The sequence below is a fragment of the Sinohyriopsis cumingii genome, unplaced genomic scaffold (assembly GCF_028554795.1).
Source record: "Sinohyriopsis cumingii isolate HCF-2022 unplaced genomic scaffold, ASM2855479v2 utg000349l, whole genome shotgun sequence".
In the NCBI taxonomy this organism is placed as follows: Eukaryota; Metazoa; Mollusca; class Bivalvia; order Unionida; family Unionidae; genus Sinohyriopsis; species Sinohyriopsis cumingii.
Window position 1 is genome coordinate 3,741,368 of NW_028315889.1, and position 26,900 is coordinate 3,768,267.

Consider the following 26,900-nt stretch of genomic DNA (forward strand, 5'->3'; position numbering starts at 1 on the left):
ATGACAGGCCAATTTAAGTACATGTATATGTAGCATGTAAGCAACTACAGCCATGTGCTATTTGTAGTGAATTGTTTACTGTCAACTGAATATAGATCAAAATGAGGACAGCAATTTTTGTGTGTGTGTTATTTGTGTTTTCTAACAGGACGCAAGTCATACATGAATTTTATAACATATGATCTATACTAAAATTCACAAATTTCTCATATATATATACACTACTTAACGGATTATGGGCTGTATTAGACAAATGTAGGCTGTCAATATACAAGTATTTTTCAGAAACGTTTATCTTCATTTAAACAAAAGTCTGGTTGGAATGACCTCATTTGGACTAAAATATGTAGCCATGCCTCTCAAACGCTTTCCCATGTGTTTAAAAGTGCACTGAGTGTAAGCTTAAACCTAAGAGGTACTTTTTCTTATTCCTAAAGCAAAGTCTGATACAACTAACAAAGTAAACAAAACCAATATTGAAAGGAGAAAATTTACTAGGTTGGCATACAGTGTCAACAAGTTATTATCATTAATAATCTTGAATTATTTGTTCTTTATGTAAGGAAATGGTGAACTGGTAATTACATTCACATACCCATGGAACTGCTATTAATAGGTGCAAGGGTACCCCCATTTTTTGCACTAAAACAAGAATAAACTGCCTTTGACTTTTAGTACATGCTGCTACTGAGTATATCCTGAAATTTCATCAAATCCAAGACATTTCAGGGGTTTCTCCCACACAAACCAGACTGGAGGCCAGGCCAGTCCCTACACCTCTACCTAATCGTGCTGACACCCAATCCCTTTCTCAAATCTCTAAATATGGGAAATGTTTCTTTGTTGATCTGGGATGGGGGCCTTACCTCCTGTGTGTGGACAATATCTCGGTCCACCACCTCTGAATCTATGGCCAACAAAACACGCAGGTACATGTCCACCTGCCACAGCCCCCGTTTGATGGTAGATAGCAAGTCCGAGAAGAAGCCTGGCCATCTGTGAGGATAGTCCACAACAAAGGCCAAAGACACAATCTGGGACATCTTATTCTTCAAGAAACTCTTTTCCTCACTTGCCCTCTGAAAACATATTGAATGTCCAGTTCAGGCTAAAGATTGTCTTCCAAGTCTGTTGAACTTTACAGGAATGTATTGTTCAATTATACATGTGCTGAATTTATTGGACCCAAATTGTCATTCGAAGGTAATAATTTTTTTTTCTTTTTCCTTCAATTAGTTTTCACAAAGAAAAGGCTCCTTCCATTGTATAAGTATCAAATATATAAGGCAGCCATTCCATTACAGAGTTTTTAAAAAATAAGATTATACTGGTGTACTAAATTACTGATCAGAAACAAAATACAAGGAGGAACGATATCAAAGGTAGTAGATAGCAAGTACATCAATTCAGCAATTTGAATTATTTCTGGCATTTAACATTCTGTAGGATGTCATTAATTTTAAAAGGCAAATGAATGCCCTAAAGCAAAGGTAACATGCTACAAAAACTTTTCACTAACTGCTGTACAGATATAAGAAATATTTATCTACTGCAGACTATCTATAAACTACATCACTATAAGGCTAGAAAGGCCCCAAGACATACAGGAATATGGATTTATTATTAAAGATCAGACCTGTTTACCATTTCCAGGCTCCATCAGCAGTCCAAAAGAAGTCTGTCTGTGGTTTTTAATGGCTGCCAGTACTATAGCCATAAAACTAACAGTTCAACAATGACAAAAACATTTATATTTTTTATTTACACAGAAAATAAATAACTTTTCCTAAAACCAGTATCACTCTACCTGTTCTACCTATATACTTAAACAGTTTACCTTCCCTTAAATTCTGCTGTCTAAAAACATTTTATTTAAATCCCGGCTTAATGAATCAGCTATTTTCAATGGCAAGTTTAATTTAGCAAAATGCTCACTCATCATCACTTCATCATGGATAATGTGCATTTCCTCCCTGTCTAAATTTGTGCTTGAGGACAGACTTTTGTGTAGTATTTATTTCGAGTGAAAATAGCACCCATCGTGTCTTTTTTACTTATACCACCATATGTGAAAGAAAATCCAATTTGCTCACACCACAGTGAACATAATGAACTCCTTTACTTGAGACTATTATATAAATGGCCAAATATCTGTATCAATCTTTTAGAAACTTCTGGCTAGTAGTCGAATTTTCAAATTCTTCCAATTTTCTTTTCCCATCAAGATTGTCCACCATTTTGAAAAACAACTGCAAATTGCTTCCCTTAAATCCCTGCAGATGTTTTACCAGTTTATGTGGGAACCATTGAAAAAGCACTTCTCTTACACTGATCAAATAGATTTTTGAAACAAAAAGATAATTCATATGTGGAAAGAAAAGCAAAGATATGTAATCATTTGCAAATCTGGCTGTTCTCCATAGCTTGCCTACATGGTCTGTAGTCAGCATTTTTCAGGTCTCATTTGTATCAAATACGGAGAATCTGTAAGGGTAAACAGGTCTGAAAGATTTATTTTTGAATGCACTAAACCAAAGGTAACTCGAGTTAAATACTTTTGGATATTCATTCATTTGGATCCTTGTTATATAAAGTTATTACAGATCACAGCCTTGAATGTGAAGGTTTAAGCCATCTGTATTAAAGATTATTGACAAGTTTGTGAAAAGTGGCAATGTTTCTTTGAAGTCGGATCTTACTCCAAGTATAAAATACAAAAATGATTATTTCAGTTGTCTGAGTAGTGTTTGGTTGCGATTTATTTTTTAAGGTGATTCAGGGTGCAGTCAGCTATCAGCAAAACCAAGCAAAAACATATTTCAAAATTTATTGACAGAGTTTTACTTTGAGAAGCATGCTAGCAGAGTGGAGGAATTTAATAATTCTTTGCACATACTGCAAGCAACATATCAACATATGTAATTCCTGTGTGTACAATGTGGAAATAAGATCACCACCTATAACAAATTCAACATTTTGAATTGAACATTCCGATTAGTTCTTTTTATTATTATTTGTTATCTTAATCTTGTTAAAACACTATTAAAAGACCTTTGATTTTCAAGATGATTTTAGCCATGAAATAGACTGATTGTAGGACAGTAATAAGCGAACACTCATGTTTGCAAAGTTGATTTGTGTTGCACTACCACCAATACTGGAGTGAAACATTTATTAATGTTGTATTACTTCTAAAGCCCCCATTAAACTTGAAAATATTATGCCCTCCACCCCAATGAAATGCTAAGTCCCAAATGTGATGCATATTCATTTTTCTATAAAGACAAGCATATCTCATGACCAGACTGCAGCATATATAGTTTTAACAATGCCAACATTACTGTTGTCCAGAACAACTTGGTTCTGACCAGGATTCACTCAGAGAATTCAGCAGAAGTTTGAACACCAATATCGTCCAGTCTCTAGTGAGTGGAGTGATGAACACTAAAGACACCTGCATTACCTTCAAACCCCCTTTAGAACTAATGAATGTACAAAAGACTGTCAAATTAAGCCTGTATTTTGCCATCCAATGCATTTTAAAGACAGAAATTTGATGCATGTTTTTTTTTTCATGTCATTGTGGTTTTGTGATTATGTGAGTGTTTGCACACTCACTCGCACACACACACACAAAAACATACATATATATATATATATATATATATATATATATATATATATATATATATATATATATATATATATATATATATATATATATATATATATATATGGTGATGATATCTGACAATACTATGTCTACCAACTATTTTTTCTTTGTAAATGTATTGAATGCTTTGAACAAGACAGACAAGGTATTTTCTTTTATTCAGATTTATATTTCCAATCATATTCTAAAGGCCTGTATGAAAATTTAGCTCATTCTCAATTGGAAGACATCACTTTTTATGGTCATGCGCACTAACCCCGTTGGGACTTCAAAACACAATTTTTCAGTCTCAACACACACACACACACCCAACACTGTTTGGGAATATGGCAGGTATGTACATTTTATATAACATACACACATGCCCCCCCACTCTACCATCCAATACCAATCCAGTTATGGACCAAATCCCCGTATTATTATCGTGGCAATCCTCTGTGCGACTCATGCTAATAAGATTGTGTGCTGTACAGAAGGATAGATGGATGGACAAGAGGATTCCTACATAGCCCCATCTTTATAAAGAATCATTTAAATTATTCAAACTCTGATGACTGAAAATATCTTACACTGAAAAATTCCATAAGATCATACATGTCAGGTCAAACTTAAAGGAAGAGACTACCATAAACATCTAAATTCTGCCCACTTACCTGCCTCTCCAGGATGCAACTGAGGAGATGTCTGATAATTTTCTGATCTTCCATACCAGATTTATAGTACCTGAAATATGTCAAACCAGAAATTGGTAATACATAAGAATTAATGAATGGAACAGACTTCTACCAAAACGTTTCTAAATCAGTATAAAATAAGCAATTTGCAGTGGAACATCTGGTTAATGATGCAAACAGTAAATAAGCAAACAAATCAACAAGGTCTTAAGGGATTAAAGAAATTAAACAGCGATAGGCAAGCTTTCTTGCCTGATATGGAGTGAGCACCTACCCAGAAACTAGCCCAGGTGCTTGCAAGTGGTCTAAAAGTCATGCACTGGTGTTCAAGGCATGATAAAAATAAATCATTTAAAAAATGCATCCAGAGGCAAAATATCTCTGCAAGTTAGCAAGAAAGTGGTATTCATATCATCCTGTAATTCCAGCTCTGGTGTCAAAGTATTTCAGAATGTTCTCATTGGTAATGGAATGTATGAAGCCACTGTGTTATTTTGACAATTTCAATACACATGTAATGGAAAGAAATATCCATTCCAACTGTGCTTATCACACATGACTATCGACAATTATATTTCAACAGGGTCTTGAAGTAGCTACAAAGAGTAACCACTTTACTCCCAGTAAATCCAAGCCTAGTTGTCTTGGTAAGTGCTGAAATATTGAGGCAACTTTTTTTGGTTAATTATAAAATATAGCTAATGAGTAACACAAAGAATATTCAAAAGCAACTTTAAATGATAATATAAAAAAATATAAAATTCCAGGAAACCATAAGGAGTGTAAAAAAAAAAAACTTTTCCACTCCATAAAGTACATGTTAAACATTTGGACTGGCATATATGATTAAAGTCAAACTTCCATATTTCAAAAATAGTGATGTCACTCTTCAGTTCTGCAAATAGCACATGGGATTACTGTTTACATAAAACTTGTTCTAACAACTGTGGCTGTTACTGTAAAAGCTCATGATTCCATGTAAACATTAAAGTTTTGAAGACACACATCCCAGAAGAAAAAATGTATTTTGTGGAAAACTCTGTCTGTACATATGGGATTATTTTGATCAAGATGGAGAAAGAAGAAATATAAAACAGGAAGAGTGATACATCAGAGATAGATGCTTCCAGCCTATATAGAAAATGGCTTAAAGTAAGTTGACACAAGAGAACAAAGGGCATTTCAAAATCATTACACAATTGCTGAATTATTAATGATATACATATTAGATGGTACCACAATTTAAAGGTGATGCTTGCTGCAAATTTAAATCACAATTATTTTACATTAATGAATGGATATGCCTGAAATCCAATGAATAAAAATGTTTCTGGAAATCAACATGTAGAGTGAAGGTTTAAATATATACTTTCATTTTTTATACCTTTGACTGAGTGCACGACTGCAGTACATGCGATCTGTTGTATAGCTAGCCTAAATCAGAAGCATTGTATGAACAAAGTTAACATGGAATGTGCCAAAGCAGCTGGTATGTAGCAGTCCATGAAACATCTGCTTTAGGACATTCAGAAACATATTTAAACAACCACAATGTAAAGCGCCTACTACATGAGTGTACACGATTTGTTTGCAAATCAAAAGTGCTGGCGTCTGCATCCATTTTTCACAATAGAAAGTAGTTCCTTTATGCACATGAATGCAATATGTGTATTTGCACGCGAGTTCAGTATCGGGTAACATTGCACAATTCTGACAATGTACAGTTAACGGAGAACAAATCGAGCATATAATAACATACTTTATGAATCTGTTTCATTTTATATTCTTCATTCATTATCTTATTTTCTTGGGTATCAAATCAGGGAAAGGGCCTTTAGAACCATTGCTTAACAGAATTATTGAAGCCAGATTTGCTGAGTGAATCTCCTTTATCAGAATCCAAAGCCATATTGTCTGTTTATACCCACTGTGAACATAGACCGATAGAAGTTTAGCTATTATGGTGAAGATTCTATGTATAATTTCTACCCTTATCAGATCTACACTTTACCTACAGTTTCCAAAGAATGGTTTTAGTTTCTGTTTATAAAACACATTTAAATTTGTGTTCTTAGAGACAGAAAAGTGATATACGATTATTTCCATGTTGTTGTCCAGTACCATAATATAAATTATAATTCGGTAAAATAATAATCTTGTGGGAAGAAATTAAATTTTCTTGTTTGCCATCATTTGTATATTCTGAATAGCTAGTGATCGGAGGAACATGGCTTTCACAAATACCATGAAATTACTTACAGTTTCATACAAAAGCCACAAACTTTATAAGCTTTTTCTTCTTTTTTACCATACTTAATCATGAAAAAAACTCCTCTAAACCTTCACTTGTTAACATTAAACTTGCACTATGCAGGAATTTGGGACGAGAATGTGTGTATTATATAAATAAACAGTTATAGGGTATATTGTTTTATTATTTTATTTTAGGAAAGAGATGTTACAACTTACACTTTCAATCCATTAACACTCTGATAAGACACCCATGATCGCATTACACAACAACATGCTTTAAAACAGCGCATTGCACTTTCATATTGAGCGTGGGCAAATCATAGCCAAGTCAAGTAGCAGCAAGGAAAAATGGTCAGGCATTCCTTAAAGATATGATAGAAAGCCAAACTTTGGCCATACACAGAAAGTCAAATGTCTGAGTTAAACATCGGTACCAAATTTATTACCCTATGTGAAATCTAGCCTGAAATATCAGCATTGACTCTTAAATGGGTTGTACAAGAAAGGAAAGAATTGGGCTCCCTTGTATTATCTTAAAGTACATGTATGACTGATTGTTAAATTTTAAGCAATGATACAAGCTCCTGTGTACATTGTTATACCTAATTTACTTATATTCTTTTTAGAGTAACTACACATAAAACATTTCCAAGAAAACAGACTTAAATGTAAAACCATGTGTCAGAAATTCATTCTATTCTGATACATACATATGTTGTGGACCAATCTACGGCACCAGATATTAAGATAAACAGGCTATATCAATGTGACTCATGGATGTTATATTGCTGAAAAATGGAGGTATTTATTCAACTTAAAAACATGATGCATCCAGAAAAGGACAAATCAATCGTACTGTACAAATTTTTAAATAAGAATTTGACAGTGATGTAATATAGCAGTTATCATTTGTGGACTTAGCGAACATTTGTGAAAGTTAGACATGTAGACTAGTTAAAGTGAGTTATGTGCATAAATAATTATGGTAAATAATAGATTGCTCTCTGCTCAGATTACACTTTTTGCCACTTACATTTGCAATAATTATGCTTATACCTCTTTTGGAGGTTGGCAGGTATGAAACTATAAAGCAGTTCAGGTTCACATTTAATACAGTTTCCCTTTGATCAGGTTGTTGTTGTTGTTGTTGTGGGGTTTAACGCCATTTTTCAGCACACGAAAGGCTATGCCCCGGGAAGAACCACCGACCCATGAGAAGCTACTGGCAAGCTTTCTCACATACCCACATTGGCTGAATCCTAGACTTGAACCCACACAGACAGAGGTGAGATGGCAGTGATCCGTAACAGAGAGCGCTTTAGACCACTCAGCCACTCGGGGCCCCCCTTTGATCAGGTACCCAGGTGACCGATTGTTGGAGTTGATGGGTACCCAGTAAAAGTTTCCAAAATTTTACATCACTAGTCTTGAACATACTAATGTGCCAGTGGCCTGGATTGTGATTATGTACTAACAGTCCTTTGATGTATCACAAAAATATAATCCAAAATTCACTATAATCCCAAATTAATGTTTCTGTTGAAGAATATTATAGAGTACTTTGAAATTCCAGTGAATAACAATTTGAATAAATATATCCATCCTAATGAAAAACTGAACACAACAATAAGATAATTTCTGCTTCAAATGTAAAGGCAAGAATGAGTAATTTTTCAAGTAAACAACATTACATAAAGCTAAGACACAATAACAGAGCCAGGATGTAGGTCAGACTCCTTTATAAAATATTCAAAGTTGCAAACAAGTTTAAGAAATTTTACAAGTGGAAAACTACGCCCTTAAATCAGATTCAAATAATCATGTTTACCTCCAGATAATTTTTACATCATAAAACTAGCAGCTACTACTGCTATTAGTATATTCAATGCTGTATTCTGAATTATATACATTTCATAAAATTAAAACACACATTTAATAAAACAAGATATAAAAGCTGTACTTCTTTATATCAACACCTGAAATCCAAACTTTAGAAAATATATTCCAAAATGAATGAAACTGAAAAGAAATGATGAATGGATGTGATAAATGCAAAATCTGTGGGCATTTTCGAGACCATAAACAAAAAAAAAAAACAAAACAAAGAAAGAGATAATTGCTGAAATGCAAATTGGAATGCAGTATGAAAGCAAATTTAATGCAGCTTTGGTAAAATTATCCATTTTACAGACCTGCCAACTATAACAAGTTGATTTTCTTCCTTAAGTTTGACCAGTTTTCAGTAAGGTGTAGCAAAATATCATGTACTGCTACTGCCAAGTTGGAAAAAAAGTATTAAAAAATTTCGGTATTCGAAACTGATGCAGCAATGGTAAACATTATGTCAACTGAAAAGTTAATAAAATACATGCAGACCTTGCACAAACTTCAGTTCCAAATCCTATGCAACTCAATAGCTTGTAGCTATCTCTCAACTTGATGCAATTCTTGGAATTTATTTCAATTTAACATGATGAAGGCAATCATATCTCCCGCCATAAGGCATCCTCAAATCAACATGTGGTGTCCAATAAAAGTAATTGTTGTCCTTCCTGCTTTTATTCACTAGGAATCTAAATATTCCTTTTTATTCTCCTGCACTATCAACAGTTTCTAAAAGGCTTATTTTCACTTTTCATCTTGAACATGTATCTCTTGCTGCAGGCCAGTTTCAAAACATTCTATAATCAACAGTTTGATCATGCAGACTTTTTTAATGAAATAATATGTTCAGTTTTAAGTATCTAAGGTACTACTGTAAAGCTATTCTGCTTGCCTGACTAACTCCACTAAATCTAATATGAAAACCATAATCAAATCAAACACGGTTGTGCTAGTTATCCAGATTTGACTGTAATATTTCTTAAGTTTTTGTTTTTATTCCATAAGTCCATACTTAAAGGTCATTTTTAGAAGACTTAATGGCAAAATTGTAAGGGTTGGCAGGTCTGATATTATGGTCTGTACTTACATCAGCTGGTAAAATTATTTCTTTTACCTGTTTCGTAGGAAATGCTCTATCACTTGTAAACAGAAAAACTTCACATGATCATCACTGAAAAATGAAAAGAGATATTAAAACTGAAATTGTGTGCAAACCTTAAGGTATAAAACATGTAATATGGTTCTAGTGCAGTGTTCCAGCTAGAATCTCAAATGGGCACGGTGCTAATCCCCATCCCTGCCACAACAACAAAGGCACAGAACATGTTAATTTCTTAGAAAAGGGCACTTAATTTTGTGGAAACAAGACGAATCCAGTTGCCCATTTTGTATTGGAAACAAGACATATCCAGTTGCCCATTTTGTATTGGAAACAAGACATATCCAGTTGCCCATTTTGTATTGGAAACAAGACATATCCAGTTGCCTATTTAAAAGCATATCATACAACTGCTTTTAATGAACTTCAAACAATTTAACAGCTGCTTTTAATTAACTTTTCAAACTTTAACTGTCAAAACTAAATGAAAAACTTACCATGTGCTACAAATGTATGTAAGAGGATTTTACTATTTCATTCAATGCATCAAAATTCTGAATAATCCCCGTAACTCTAATAGTTCTCAGTATTTTTAATATGCAAGATTTAGTTCAATTCCGAGTTTAAATGAATTGGCAAGAGTGGTCTTTCTGCAGAGGACTTGGCTGCAAAGCCCGTCAAGCATTAGTTACTAATGGAGCAGATGTGTGCTCTTCCAAGATGTAACTGCAAAGAAGGCTTGGGATGGTTGGCCCTAATTTGACTGCACAAGTATTATCAAAAGTAAAACATTTACTCCAAAAATTGTTTTCTTCAATTATGTTGTCCATTCATAATATGTTAAAAGACACAAGATACATGGAGGGAGTTAAATCCCCTTACCCTGAAGTTGACAAGCATATTTCCACAATAGTCTGTGCCCTAAGGTGTGCATGTTTTTTTTTTCATTTATGTACTGTTTGTTTTAAAAGGAAATAACAAAATTTTTACTGTCTGTAAATTCACTACCCAAGGATCTATATCTGTGCTTGGAATTACTAGTGGTTTTCATTTCCACCAACATTCTCGAACTCAGCCAAACGAATCATTTTATCATCATTAACCGTCGAGTACAGCTTGGTAATTGTATTGAGACTGCTTCATGCTGCCATGAAAAGTTCTGTCAGACACATATTTGCAAATGCAGCTGTAATGAGATTATTTTACCAGTGCTGCCAGTTACACTGGTTACCATGGATATGGTTCCAAAAAATGGTTCTGACTGGTATGCATACAACAGTTAACAGTCATTGTTACCACCACACCAAGGCCAACAAACTGCATCAACAACCACACACACACATTTGTATTTCATAAGTAGCGTGGTTCTCTTGGAAATTTCATCACACAGATGTAGTTCTGCTTCAATTATTCTGTCACACTGGTAACAATGAGGGTCTAAAATAGTTATTCTATTAATATTGTTATTACAAAGACTAATTGTTCAACAGGCTGACCTTGTTCTGATGCAATACGGTTCCAACCAAACACTTTTCTTCACTTGTACAAGCATCAAACAATCACAGAAAGCATCTTCCAGGGCAATATTTAAGTGTGGCGATTGTGTGTTCCTGGAAATTGAGACCATGTTCATTGAGAAACACACAGATTATGCCTTTACTTTTCGTTTCTAATGATTGTTTTCATCTACAAACTGTCATTCGGACAAGTGTATCATTGTTGAATAAAAGTTGCGATCTTTCTTTTTTTTCTAGCCGAGTCAATGTTGGCTTCATATATTCATTGGGTAATGTAGCCGGGGTGGATTCGGTGGTGAATTTTGCTTCACTGTTGTAGAAGGAAAATTTCTAAGGAAATTCTGTTTCTCTAAGAATACTTACCCAATCACATGGCATTTGGGAATACTATTAGCCTGCTACCTCACAAATCCAGCCCTACGAAAAGACAAAAACCTCTTATCCTGTTTATTTTTAGGTGGCATGGTCCAGTTTCCTAAACTGGTCCATGGCAAATATCTTAACTTAAGGCTATGGTGTGACTTTTCAGCTATTATTGTTTACTATTTAAAGATATGGATATATTTGTGAACTAGGTGTTTCAGGCTTGTGTTGTTCTTGAAATTGATGTCAGGCAAGTACACCTTCCATAGCTACTCTGCAGTATGTTGACAGTGAAATACCAATAGTTGGCTAGGAAGAAAAGCCTCCCATAACAGTAAACATATGGGTTTGGGGCAAGTAGAATATCTCAAAAACGGCTTAGATGACAACTATTTTCAATTGCATCAGACCATTTAGTACACACAGTTTTGCAGAACTGTCATCTAGGAAAAATGCTTGTGTTTGCACTGTGAGCATCATATGGTGTCAACAATGACCTTCAGACATGAAAATTGCTGGTAGAAATTTGGGGATGGGGTGCATAAACTTCTCCTGCTATGAACTGCCATCGACTTCTTTGGTCAAGTGGATAATATTCTTATGCTTTGTTTTAATATAGGTATCCCAAAATATGAACCTTTTTGACCTCACTTTTTGTGTATTTGATATTTTATGATTTTGTATACTAGGTCACTGATTACAAAAATGTTCAATGGTGAATCCAGCAAAGCTAACAGGCAATGTTGATTGATCTAGTTGAGTCTGGTGGCTGTAGGTGCTGCTGGCACCAGTCCTACCAGATCCAAAGCTTGTCTCTGCAATGCTAAATCTCTGAGATAAAAACTTGAGAAAGTTGACTCTGCATGTCAGCCAACAGCTTCTAAAATATCTCAGATTGAAACATTGCATTAAAAAAAGAGGCTCAAAGAGATGGCTATAATCTCATGAGCTGAAGCTGCATGAGGTGACTTTGATCTTGTGAGATATCAGAGTACACTGAGCATATAACCCACTTCAGCCACAAAGAAAGGCTTGAAGGATTATGTCCTGTTTTCCGGCCTTCACCAGGAGGAAGAAGCATTTGTGTGTGCCACAACCTGTTTCTGTATGTCTCAAGTAGTGCTTGAGGGTGTGGACAAAACAAGCATGGCTGCTGCTCTCGACTTGCCAGTGGAAGAGAGGGGACAGATGAGAGTTCGTTGGTTACCGATGGATGACAACCAAATTGTTGGCTATGATGCCTGGTTGTGTTAGGAGGACTACTGAACCATACCATCTAAAATGAAGATAGTCCAGGTCGACTGAAAGGGCATGTAGCTCAATGACCCTGGAAGCAGAAGCAAAGCTATCAGAAACTTTAGTGAAGTGTGGGTCAGGGGCTCGAACTTGCCTGCGATGAGCCATATTAAAACCCAGTAAAAGTTCCATTTGCGAAACAATGTTATGGATTTTAGTTGCTGGAGATCAAAATTGAAAAGAATGGTCTGGAAGGTCATAATCATGCCCGATGTCACATCTGCAGTGATGTCGGAATGTGTCTGACATCACAGACTGACAGCCTTTGATAGTGATCAGGACCAACTGTTTCTCCTCAAAAAGCAAGAGAAAAAAGTATGTCAATTCAGGGACTGAGGCATGCAATGGGATGATGTGATGGATTTGGCACCACTCCCTAAACACACACCACTTCCCCTCATAAGCCTTCAGAGTGGAAGGCCTTCTTGCTCGAGATTTTATCCACAATCGAAGATTTGAATTGTCTAACAAGGCTGCCCTAATAAGAGCCAAGCCTGATGAAGACAGTCCAGGAAGGGGTGGAACACCCATGACTGGTTGCATAGATTCGGACTGAACCAAATCTTCATGGGTAGATCCATCACTAGATCGAGTAGATTGGTGACCCACTACTTGTCCCACCTCAGACTGACAATCAGAATCATCTTGCAATTATGACCCCATAACCTCTGGAATATTCTTGGTATCAGGACTGTTGTGGGGGTAAGAAAATGCCCACAACCCCTCCTAAATAACCAGAAGCCCGATTGCATCAAGAGAATCACTGAATCCTCCAATCTGAACTGAAGAGAGTTCAGGTCAACATAAAAGGCAAGCAGCTCTTTTACCCTGCAAGCAGAAGCTAATGCTATCAGGAAACATGACCTATATGATAATGACTTTAGCAAAGTGTAGACTAGAGGTTCAAATGGATTCGAATCAAGCCATGTTAAGATCCAGCATTGGTCTGATTTGGAGTCAAAATGAGGGATATTAGTAAACTGAGACCAATATCATCAAATGGATCCAATAGGTCTATATCCTGCTCAAAAACATGACTGCCATGATGCTAGACTTTGTCTAATATCATGGGGTGGTGGCCTTTGGTAGAGATTGGGACCCAACTGTTTCTACTCAAAGAGCAAGAGATGAAGTCAGTCAGTTGAGGGATTAAGGCATACAGAGGGACAATGTTGTTGGTATGGCACCAGTCCCTGAAAACATGTTTCTTTCCCTCATAAGCCTTCAGAGTGGAGGATCTTCTTGCTCTCAAGATTCTCTCCACAATCAAAGGTTTGAAATGTTTGTCTTGCAAGACGAGTATCTAGAAGAGGATGGTCCATGCAGATAAGCCCCCCCCCCCATGACACTGAATGCTGGAGAAGATTAGGATTGCTCAAAATCTTCCTGGGCATATCTGTCACTAAAACAAGTAGATCAGTAACCCATTACTTGTCCCATCTGAGAGGGTCTTTCAGAATCATCTTGCCATTCTGACCCCATAACTTCTTGATTTTTTGGGGAATCAAAACTTGTTTTGACAGTCTGGCAATCACTGGTACTGGCTGCACAAAAGGCCTGACTGAACAGATCAATTTCTCATTGAAATCTCCAGTATAGTAATGATATGAAGCCAATGGCTGGGCTAGATAGATGGATCTATCACTAAGCTTCCCATATGAACTATCTGGCTGGAACATTTCAATGAAAAGGTCCCCATGCTGAGACAGCAGAACTGCAGGTGTCAGATGGATGGTTGGCGGTATGGCAGTATTAAGAGTTGGATCCAATGGATCTGGCATGAACCCCAAGCACCCTGACTTGCACCTAAAGGCTATAAATGGACATGCAATGAGACTTATGCCCAGTGGGCTGCCTAAAATTGGGAATACTCCCCAATGAATCGGTATCACCAACAATGAACCATAGGTTGTCTTCCTTCCCTTCAATGCCGAAAGGACAAATGCTTTGAACGTGCATTTCATGCATAAACATTTCTCTTGAAATGACACAAGGGAAAACAAAGCATATATTAGCAAATTAGTATGTGACTAACTAGCTACTAGCCATAAACTGACATATCAGACTAATTAGCTAAAATGGAAATTCAGACTTTACTGACTACGTATTCTAGACACTGCATATCATAAACAGTATATACATAGTATTAAAAAAAAAAAGTCATGGTAGATTTCCATGCTCTGATGTTGCATATAAACCATTTAAATTGACATTCTACTGAAACAACACATAAACACAAACTAAAGCAGAAACTAGGAATGTACTGAAATTACCAAGACAGTAAAACAATGTCATAACTAACGTATCAAGAACCTATGGCCCTGTTATGAAATTATGCACAATGCTATGTTAATAACCAAACCATAATTCTATCAAAACAGTGTGCAATAGGAATAAACTAAGCATAAATATCAAGCAGCACATCATAATTTGACTAAGAAGTCAACAGACATAATAAGCAAACAAAGTCAATGGTATGCTAACTAATAATGACCTTGTATAAGGTCAACGATAGCATGGTGGGACAGTGGTCGTAAAAGACAAAGTCCCAAAAGGTGACAAAATCACTCAAAAATTGGCAGAAATTGTGAAATAATGCATACAACTTGCAATAGATTAATAAATCTGCACAGTAAGTCCAAACTGAACATTGGATGGGCCCACAGGAAGACAAAAATAGCCGCATTGTTGAAGAATGAATTGTACAATACACGGTCTGTACAACAGTGAAATTTAAAAAAGGGGAGGTAATGGACAAGATTTATTGCCCTTTGTTGATACAAACAGGGAAAGACAATCTTTTGTTTCTTTGTATGGCTGGATTCGAGATGTAGCAGGCTAATATTCCTAATGTAATGTGATTAGGGAACATGTGTGAAGGAGAAAGTTTCAATGTTACCCTGCAATTTTTCATAATGTGCTCATTATTTTCACAAGCTGTTTTGGGTTAAGGCCTCTGTTACAGGTTTTCTATATTTCACAAGCTGTTTTGGGTTAAGGCCTCTGTTACAGGTTTTCTATAGCCATGTCAAGGACCAACCTTTGACAACCTGTACCATCAAGCAACAGAAACTTATGAGAGGATCATAACAATACATCTGCTATTGAGAATGTTGGGGGAGCAGCCAGCTCAGTGGCACATGCATAAAAGTACACGCCTATCGCAGACTTCCTAAACAACTCCAGGTGTTCCATTAAAAGTAATAAATTGGGTACAATGTATATAATTAGTGTGAGTAAATCTGCAGATCTGTGTCAATGCTTTGGTGCTGGCCAGTGTATGACCTCAACTTGTGATAAACACATGCTATATAATTGTGAGCAAAGTTGAGTGACTATTCAACCCAGAGAAACTTCAGACACTCTAAGCTGGTAAAAAATCATTGCACTCTGGGTTTGAATGTCACCCTTAGCTACATCATCAAATGCTATGAACATGTGTTTTGGTGTGACGAGACCATACTGGGTACTTATTATATTGAACATTAATAAAAACCTGAGGAGGGATTAGAAAAGGTTTCAATTAAGTACCAACTGGGTCACTGTGGAGCAGCAGCTGAATAGGACTTGCAGAAGGAACTCCCTGGGGGCATGATGTCTCAACAAGTCATCAAAGCTCTGGATAATGGTAGAACCCAGAAACCACAGAAGGGGTGCAAGAACTCACATCACCCTAGTACAACAGAAGCTATGCCTATAGAAAGACATCCTGCTTTAGGCAAAACTGGAGGTAATTTCCTGTGTAGAGGAAAAATGGGGATGTGCAGGTATATTATTCCTGACCACGAAAGTTGTCTCCATTTTGAATGTCTCTTTCCACAAGAATGTGTTTAAGGTGAAAAGATCATGTATAAACTGTTCTGCCATAGGAAAATTTAAGAGTAGAAAACCAGTCTTTTCCACCCTCTTTATTGTGCCCTTCTGCAGAAGGGTGTCACCTTTTTCCTCAACTGAACCAGGCCTGACTGGCGAAAGAGGATGCGAGACAGCAACAGGGAGGATGGTCCCAGAAACCTGAACAGATGAAGCTGGTTCACATCCTGCAAAATCCAATATACTCTGAGGCCAAGGCAGTGACATATGTGGCACCATGAAGGGAAAGGATATTCACTTCCCCATATCCTACAGGGAGTGAAAGGGAACATGGGAAAGACGGGGATTCTGATCCGATCCTTTTCACTAGCTGGACAAATATACTCCTACTTCCTATCCCCAATAGAATGGATCACTGACCTAGACCAAGGAGGACCAATATAATCCCTGTCCCCAGACAGACGATGTAGCTTAAGTGACTGATGACCAGTTCTGGAAGACACGTTATCAGTACTAGAAGACCAGTAATAGTGCCCAGTTGAGTGACAGTGATCTGAAGGACAAGCTACCATCAGATGATCCAGAGAGAGATTGCAGCTTTCCCTTCTCAGGCACTCAGTGACTCATGCTATTGCTCTCTACACCTAACTGGACCTCCAACCCAGCCCACTCCTAAATAGTGTACTGCAGCTCATCAGGGGCATTACATTTCTCTACCTCTCAAGTGACTCATGCTATTGCTCTCTACACCTAACTGGACCTCCAACCCATCCCACTCCTCAATAGTGTACTACAGCTCATCAGGGGCATTACATTTCTCTACCTCTCAAGTAACTCATGCTATTGCTCTCTACACCTAACTGGACCTCCAACCCAGCCCACTCCTAAATAGTGTACTGCAGGTCATGAGGGGCATCACATTTCTCTACCTCTCAAGTGACAGATCATATATACTGATCAAGAAAAACTAGCTTTGTCTGCTCAAGTTTCTGGGACCATCCTCCTCTGTTGCTGACTGGCCTGGTTCAGTTGAGGGAAGAGGTGCACACCATTCTACAAAACTCCTCCGAGACACATGTTCCTTACCTGTCATAAATACCACTTGTAAATGCTTCTATGCACAACTGCCAGCCATCTACTGAGGCTTTCAGCTGCTCAAAATACTGTAGTGCCTGAAATGGTCAACAATACTGTAAGGTAGCATATTTTCATTGACTTTGTAGTTGCCTCAAAACAAGAATTTAAAGAACCAATGAAAACTTAGCCACATATGATGAAAAGCCCACCCCCTTTTTCTTAGTATTTCATTCATATTAACAAAACTGTTTGATAAATCAGCTTCATTTCTGTAATGTGGTAATGAAATGTTAGTTTCATACAAGGTGTTTAACCCTTAAAAAAAAAGATTTACAATAAATTTATATTGTTTCTATACACACATCTCTATGATATTAAGTAGCAGTAATTTCCACCTACTGACTAAAATCAATATGTGGTGACACAAGAATAGAGTGAAACAATAAAAGACTTAAAGGTATTCGAAAACTAGTATTACTGAAAATTAAGGAAAGGATAATAAATGACACTAACATATGAAAATTTCATTTAATATTTATTAACATGAATTCTTCATTCAAGTAATACCCATGTTGAAAAATCCTCATTAACGCATGTCTCATTTTATCCATACATGCTGAATCCCAATGAACAACGTGTTTGTAAAATATTAGAACTATTGCAATTTGCTAATAAAACACCATATACACTAATTAATGCAGAGTAATGAAGCTCACATTTCACCGATTTTTGGATAAAAACAATGAATCAACTTCATGTCAATTAAAGTCTGTGGTACAAATAAATGTTTTTAAGGTAAATAATATTGACATTGCTAAATTAAACAAGTCAAGCGTTCTCTCAGTCACAGATAATTAGGTCCAATCTTTCACAAGTTTTCACATGAGCTGCAATTATCCATTCAGCATGAATTAGCTTGATTTATGAAGGTCAATCCATACCAAATCACCCCAAATCCAATAATCTTCCTCTGTGACCATCTCCAATTTCCACGAGATCTTTTTCTGGATGTGCATCTATGCAAATGATGGTTGCATGCAAAAGTTCAGTAAAATATTCCTACTACTTATAAAGTTATGGTCTACTGAAATGAAGTTGGGTAGCATAGATTTTCACTTGCAAATCTGTTGGTTACAATAAAGGTTTTCAAATGCTTCTTTTTCACAAGCAGATGTAGCAACTGGAATGTTCTTGGGTTTTGCCACCAATAACTGTATCAATAGGAGTCATTCTGCCCCATCACCACCAAGGTGGGCAGACAACTTTTAGCTTTTGTAACTAAAAGTGTCTTTTGTCTGGCACAGTGGATTTGCGCACTAATAGTAATTCTTTTAAGGTATTATGAATGGGTAATGTATTCAAAGAAGAAACACATTTGGCTAAAATAAGATTGGTTTTTCCAACAGATCAAAATACCTTGGGAAAAAAGGTATGAAAAGGAGGTAGATTCATCCCATTACCCAAGAGAGAGACTATCTCCAGTCCCCATAGCTTCTAGAAAACCCAACTGGAGAATAAACTCCATATGTTGGAGAGCAGCTTCAAAAGTGAAAATTTTTCCTTCCCCCAATTCCAGAGGAAGTTATGAAGCTATGCCCTTCTAAAGCTGTTTAATGACCCGTGAAGGTCAAAAAGCTACTGTGCTGTGGCCTTAGATCCCACCAGATTGAGTTGAACCATTCAAGATGAAAGATCTCTGAGATTAAGGCTGGAGAAATGTACTCAGATCTCTATTCCATGGTACTGATAATAAAAGAACCATTTCACTCATATGCAATATTTATGGCAACTGTCCAGTCATTGTGAGCTGAGATTTAAAGCAAATTCATTTGGTGTGGGGTTATTTTCCAAGATGCAAGAAAATGGGTCTGTGCTTATATATTGTCCTTTCCCTCTGTGAGGGGTAAGAGACATAATGTGCTTTGACAAAACTGCTGTCTTTCTTAAGTACCACTTCAGATCTCACCCTGGGTAATGTAGATATCCATGAGATAAAGTGTCCAGAGTAGACAAGAATTCATTACAAAAAGTCTGATTCCCATGTTCTTGGAAATGAAAGAAGGGACTGTCATGTGTGATACTCACCCATCTTGTTGGAACTGCATGTAGATATATCCACTAACAAAGCATTATTTCGCAGAATCTACCTGCCATTCACTAATGCAGCAAGGAAGCAGGCCTTATAAGAGAGGTGAACCAATGAAACTCTGACAGCAGTAAAAATGTTATCTTGCTCAGTCAGGTTAGTACCCATGATCAATTCCATTTGGGCAAGGATCCAGTGTCACTGAACATGTTTAACCAAAAATGGACAGAAGATCAGACAGGTCTTTGGTTTGTCCGATAGCCTTTATTTCTTGATGACACCAAGTACCAGTGATCACGGAATGAGAGGTTTTAATTGTGACTGATGCTAAATGTTTCTCTTCAAAGAGATATAGGATGTTAGCTATTGAGGTACATATGCCTGTAGTGGTATAAAGTTTTCTTGTGTGAACCACTGTGAGAATATATTTCACTGCCTTTGTAGGTGCATAAAGTGGAGCATCATCTCACTTGAGCGATTTCTCCAGCAATGGTTGCGAGAACTGATAATATCTGAAGGCGTATTTTAATAAGATATAGACATGCAGGAATAGCAACTCTGACTTCGGATGAACACCTGCCATAATGACTGCTTGAGCAGATCAGGGAATATCTCAATTTCCTGGAGATTCTGTTGCGAGATTTATGAGGCTATTGATCCAAGAATTACAATATTAGTTAGGGGCCTCGAGTGGCCGAGGGGTCTAAAGCGTTCTCCGTTACGGATCATTGCCATCTCACCTCTGTCTGCGTGGATTCGAGTCTCCGATTCGGCCAATGTGGGTATGTGAGTAAGCTTGCCAGTAGCTTCTCATGGGTCGGTGGTTCTTTCCGGGGTTTTACCAGGTTCTTCCTCCACCACTAATACTGGCCGCCATGTATAGCCTATTGTGTGCTAAAAAATGGCGTTAAACCCTATAACAACAACAATATTAGTAGAGCAATCAGGGTAAGCTGACACTCCAATTCTCTTGCTTTCTGTATCACCTTTGAAACCAGAGATGTTAGAGTATAAGCATATGCATTTAGGCCATTCCAATCAATAGAAAGAGCATTAAGTGTCCGGGCTTTTGGATACTGGACAGGTAAAACAAAGATTGGGAGTTTGGCATTCCACTGTGTCATAAATAGGTCCACCAATATTGGATCCCATCGGACACCCGAGTGAAAAACCAACGGATTATGCGACCACCATATTTGTATTAGTTAGTTCTTGTGGGATTTAGCTGGCCTTAGATAAAATGAATTTGGATGCAGATTTGTTATTGAAGAAAACCAATAAAGTGAACCCCAAACAAGAATACAAGGATCTGGGAGGTTGGATCCACTGTGCCATTTGAGATAAGGCATCACAGTGAAGTTGTCATACAGAATGAGAACCCCATTCTCGTATAAGTTCTCTAACCACCAATGAAAATATTTTGAACAGTTTTCATCTCGAGAATATTGACATGTAAATAACGATCCTCAGGGGGCCATAATCCACTGGCATCCCTTAATGATGGAGGGAGGATTGCCCCTCCACCCAATTTCCCTGTGCTTGCATCCATATAATGACTGCTAGAATTTGTACTTGCAGAGGTATACTCAGTGTGAGTCCAATGAGGTTTCCCAACCTTTGAGATGGAATATCACATTGTGCAGGTTGTGAAAGTTGGTTGAATTGTCAAAGATGCCTCCATTTGCACCACAGAATCAGGAGGTGGGTTGTTCCTTATAAGCAAGGAAATCACCATTGTACTGATTCAATTCTTGTTCCTGAGGGAGACATACTCTGTTTACTTGAGTGCTCAGCTCCAGACCTATATGACCCAATAACTTCAATGGTAAACAGAGATATCCTTGTTATCTCATTAACCCCTGTCACCACAATATATCTTAGTACTTTACCTTTTTTATCTCCTGAGTGCACAGTTTACCTTGCTTGCTTCCCAGGAGCTCCTTTGGAGTGGCAGTATTAATTTATGCCTGCATCCCAAAGCACATTTCAAGTGGAATAAACCATTGGTTGACTTCAAGCTATTTTCTCATTATGCAGGCAATTAAACCAATCAAATATTGTTGAGAACATATGTGACAAATTGCAGCATAACTGAAGGAATTCACGCAAAAATTATTTAATTTATTGCAAATAGCCTCCACTGTAAAAATCAGCAAGTCAGGTGCTGTTAGCAAATCTCAGGGATACAGGCACTGGTAAAGCTAACACTGCTCTAGGTAATCCCTCTGCATATATGCTGTAGGGGAACACCTGTCTGCCTCAGGGGTTAATGAGTTAAAAAGGAAACTGAGAAAGAGAAGGAGGGTAATAAAAAATATCATTTCATGCTCCAAGATATAACCTACATGCTGTTATGTAGAATGTAACCTTCGTAGGTGAATCACAGGAAGTTCCTTTAAGCTGTGTGATGTCAGGCTTTTCACAAGTCCACATTGATTGTATGATCTCCCTACTGTGCTTAATTTACCGAGTGAAGAGAGTCACATTTGTAGCAGAGAGAACCCTGGGTGAAGGAGGAGGTGCACTGAAAGTGATAATGAGTCCCTCGGAGACCACTTGTGGGAACCACACATCATAGCAAATCTTCCCGATTTGGTGGCAAATGACTGCAGCCTTCCATCCCACTGGGATCTGTGATAAGGGCAGCATGAACAAGAAGTCATTGGAGACAGGGTGGGTCTCAATGGAGAGAAACAGTGGTAAAAAGATCGCCCTATTTCTGCTTGTGAACTAAGAAGAACACATAAGCTGAATGATTGCACTTGGAGACCAAGTGGAAAGTGCCACGTTTGTAGGTGAGAGAACCTATGGCAAAGAAGGTGTGCTGAAAGTGATACAGAGTTCCTCCAAAACCACTTGTCAGGTCCATGTCATGGCAAGTCTTCCCCATGCTGCAGCAAATGGGATCGGTTATAAAAGCAGCATGAAGATGATGTCATATGAGACAGAGAGGGTCTCATGGAGAGAAATACTGGCAAAAATGATCGCCCTTCCTGCCTCTTGCCCACTTTAGTAACATAAGAACTGGTTTTCAACATTTGTAAATTTGGTACTACCATTTCCCAGTGGCATGTGTTCTAGGGATGTCCCTGTAATTTTTTGTTAATTGCCATGCCATATTGGTAGCTTATTTGTGGATTATGTCAACCTGTTCATTAAAGAGATCAGATTAATGTTGAGAGCATAGCTTGACCTTTTGATTGTCATTAAGAATGGTGGAGGTAGACAGCACTCATCTCTTTCCACAAGTTTTAAGTCCTGTAAGTTCAAAACATTTTCATACAGTCACTGTACTCTTGCAGGGATCGATGTGGGTACACATGTAACTTTCGATGATCCATCACCCTTACTGTGTGCTGGGTTCTCATCTGGCTCGGCTTCAAGTTCAGCACAAATCATGCTGGGTGGCCTTGATGACTCCTCTTGGTCATATCTGTGCTAGACATAAGCCATGAGTACCCTAATATTCGGCATTGGCGGTAAAGACAGCACTACCAGCTTTTCCGGCACTGCTGCTGCATATATGTCAGTCCAGCATATACCTGTGTCTGCAGCTCCAAAGCTATGTCTGGACAGGAAGATTTCTCATCGAAACTGCCAGTGAGATAATGATATGTTGCTGGCTGCCCAGCAAACTGATGGATTTATCACTAAGATCCCCATAAACACTGTGTGGTTGGACCATTCCAGCCAAGAGGTTTCCATGCTGAGATGGTTGGACAGCTATTAATGTTGCGGCAGTATTATTATTATTATTATTTAGGTACAGATGATCAATTGTGCATCCCATGCACCTCGACTTACCAGCAATGCTTGGATATAGGTGGAGGCTTACCCCATCTGGGTTGCCTTAAATTGGGAATATCCCATTAATGTTTTGCTCAGATTGGTGAGAGTGCATCTTCGACTGCTGTACCAAATGAAGTGTCTTATTCAGTAATTGATGGTCCCCTTTATCCTCTGGACTTTAGATGGGGGGTGGGATTCCAGCGTCCCCTCCCAAGACTTGCCAATGAGGCTGATTTGAGGTGGAGGCTAAGGATGTCAGAGGTATTCTGCCATGACCATGACCATCCCTCTTTCCCCTTTGCTGCTTTCCAACCATACAATGCATATTTAGCTCCTTTACTTCAATGCCAAATGGGTCCCCGAGTGGCCGAATGGTCTAAAGCACTCTCCATTACGGATCACTGCCATCTCACCTTTGTCTGCATGGGGTTATGTGAGAAAGCTTGCCAGTAGTTTCTCATGGGTCGGTGGTTCTTTCCGGGGTTTTCCCCAGGTTCATCATCCACCATTAATACTGGCCGCCATGTACAGTCTATCGTGTGCTGAAAAATGGCGTTAAACCCTACAACAACAACATCAATGCCAAACAGGGCAATCTTTGTGCGCGTGCATGTCATGCACGTAGTAAACATTCCTCCTGAAACAACACAAGATAAAAGAAAACAATGCATAGATTTGCAAATTACTGGTAGTATGTGACTAACTAGCCAACAGTATAAATCATCGTTTAATTGGTATATGCTGGAATGACACAAAACACAAACTAAAAGGGAGGCTCACCAGTTATTACGTACTTTTGAGAGAGAGATGTATGTAAGGTAAGTTGTTTGCATTTTAAACATGCACAGTGGAGAGAATGTTGGCATACCTCTATGCTACTTTGACGTAATGTGGCTGACATTTCTTTGAATATTGTATGTTTCAAAATTTTACATGATCTAAGCACACTGCTAACTAAAATGACTGCTCCCATGTGCTAAAAAAATCAGCCTAAATTAGTCTAAAGTATACTAGCCATAGCAGCTTTTAAAATGGGAAAACAAATTTTGCCAGACTAGACACAATACCAGCATTTGAAAGTGCAATGAATGAATTACCAAATATATAAATGTATTTAAAAAAGTCACCGGCTCTTTTTTTAATAAATTCACCTCTGAAGTTCAGGAAGTGAAAACGACCAAGTGGAGCTAGAACTTTTTGAAAGGTGCACATCTGGAGTAAGGCCAAGCTGTATACTCTATAACCCATATTACACCCATCAATCAAAATAAAGGGAATTAAAGGTTCTTTTAACAATACCTAATATATACAAGGTCTTTTTTAAATAGCCAGTATAACCCAGGGAAATTATTTTTCTTTAAAATTATAACCCTATGCAAAATAGGAAACTGTAGAGCACCACCAAAGCAGAAACTAGTAATGTGTTGAAATTACTAGGTCACTAAAAATACTGTCATAACTAACAGATCAGTGAATTGTCAAATCAGAAACCTATGGCCCTGTTTAACATTTATGCTGCACGCTTATTTAAGAATTAAACCATGATTCTATCAAAACAGCATGAAATATGAATAAATTAAGCGTAATTATCAAGCATCACTTCAGAATTTCGTTATTAAGTGTTCCATAGCAGAGGGAGTAAGCGAATAAAGTCAAACATAAGCTAATCCATAATGACTGTGTGTAACGTCAACGATAGCGTGGAGGGACTGTGGTCCTACAAGATGAAGTCCTGATAAGTGACAAATCTCTCAAAATATTGATGGAAATTGTAGAATAAAGTATACGACATGCAGTAGATCTGCACCATTAAATCAAAAAGAACATTGGATGGGTCCATAGGAACACAAAAAAGGGTTGGATTCTTGGAGGATACTGTACTGGGTGTGTCTTAGCACACAGCAAAGCTATAAAAAAACTGGCGACACCTGGTGGTATCAAAGGGAGGTAAAGGGTAAGAGTTACTGCTCTTTGTCTATTTAAAAATAGACTGGATAAGATGATTTTCATCTTTTAGTAGGGCTGGATTTACGAGGTAGCAGGCTAATAGTCCTAATGTAATGTGATTGGGGAATGTATTTGAAGGAGAATCACTGGATTTAGTACCAATCATGGTATCATGGGGAGATCACTCAAATCTATCTGCCACCTAGGTGTCCAGATAACTTCCAGCTTTTTAGCTAAAACGTTTTGGTCTGGGATAGCTAAATTTGCAAAGTAGTTGAAGATCTCCTAAGGTATTATGATTGGGTAATATATCTGAAGAAAAGCATGCATCCTTTATTTTAACATATTTTTGTTAGCTTTTTCAATGTTCTGCAAGAAGGAGGAATCTCTTTACAACACAAAGCCGGTCATTCTCAATAGCAATCAGAATACTGCTCTGCCATTTCCATCAGGTCATGAAATAACCTCAGAAGTAGTTGTATGAATACACATCAATTTGATGTGTTTTGTGATTCACCTCTGACACAGAGTGTACCACTTATGTTACCCACAGTAAAGACAGAGAATATTCCAACTCTGAATTTGCCTCCTTCACTGTCATATGTTGGATGTGAACATTATATTGTTCTCGATGACAATGAATTACATCCAAGGTTTCTTACTTAACAAAAAAGGCAAAGGATGTTCCAATTGTCTCAATAGACCTAATGATAGGTTGCTTTTATTTGCCAACAGCTATCAGCAAGTTCAGCCAATCAGATGCATCATTACCTCAATAAGCACAGATGTCACTCTTTACTGAATCTGGCCAAGATCTTGATCATATAAGTGCATACTTCAAGTTTGATCAAGATTAATCAGAAAAATGGCTTCAGGAGCATAGGTTCAGCCAATCAGATTAGTACACATGGCCCTCATTTAATATCAAATTCATCAGATATAATAATACATTCCGAGCTGGTTCGAAGTCAGATTGGAAATGAAACCTGCACAGCAAATACATTTATCCAATTAGAAACACAATCACCTCATTAGTATCTGTGGAGCTTGATCATTATGGAACTTATACAAAACCTTAGAGATATAATATATATTCCAAATTTGATCAAATCAGATCAGAAAAATGACCACAAGTGAGGGAAGAAAGATAATCAATCAGACACATGTTCGCCTCATTAATATTTATGGATCTTGATCAAGATTTTGATGATATATATGCATTTTCCAAGCTTGGCTAAACTGGTATGGACTCCAGAGTGGTAACATGCAATGGTTTACAGACTGACACATGACAGACAGCACGTCAGACGTAGGCCATCAAATCATCGTTCAAAAGTATTTACTTCAGAAGCTATTATTAATGTCCACCAACCAGATTATGTATCTTTAAAGTCACAAGGTTCAAGTATCCACTGAGCAACAGCAAACA

At 37.4% G+C, this 26,900-nt stretch overlaps 1 protein-coding gene across 5 annotated transcripts in view; it reads right to left on the reverse strand.

Moving 5' to 3' along the window:
* LOC149774338 (exportin-T-like) overlaps positions 1 to 26,900 on the reverse strand; it is a 191,602-nt gene that overhangs the window by 150,867 nt on the left and 13,835 nt on the right. For all 5 annotated transcript variants that reach the window (XM_089945416.1, XM_089945418.1, XM_089945414.1 and 2 more), the window contains 4 exons: positions 17,659 to 17,744; positions 9,599 to 9,655; positions 4,327 to 4,396; positions 867 to 1,079 (listed from right to left, as the gene is read on the reverse strand). In XM_089945416.1, the coding sequence (XP_089801542.1) occupies positions 867 to 1,079; positions 4,327 to 4,396; positions 9,599 to 9,655; positions 17,659 to 17,744 (426 nt within the window). The remainder of the gene's footprint in view (positions 1 to 866; positions 1,080 to 4,326; positions 4,397 to 9,598; positions 9,656 to 17,658; positions 17,745 to 26,900) is intronic.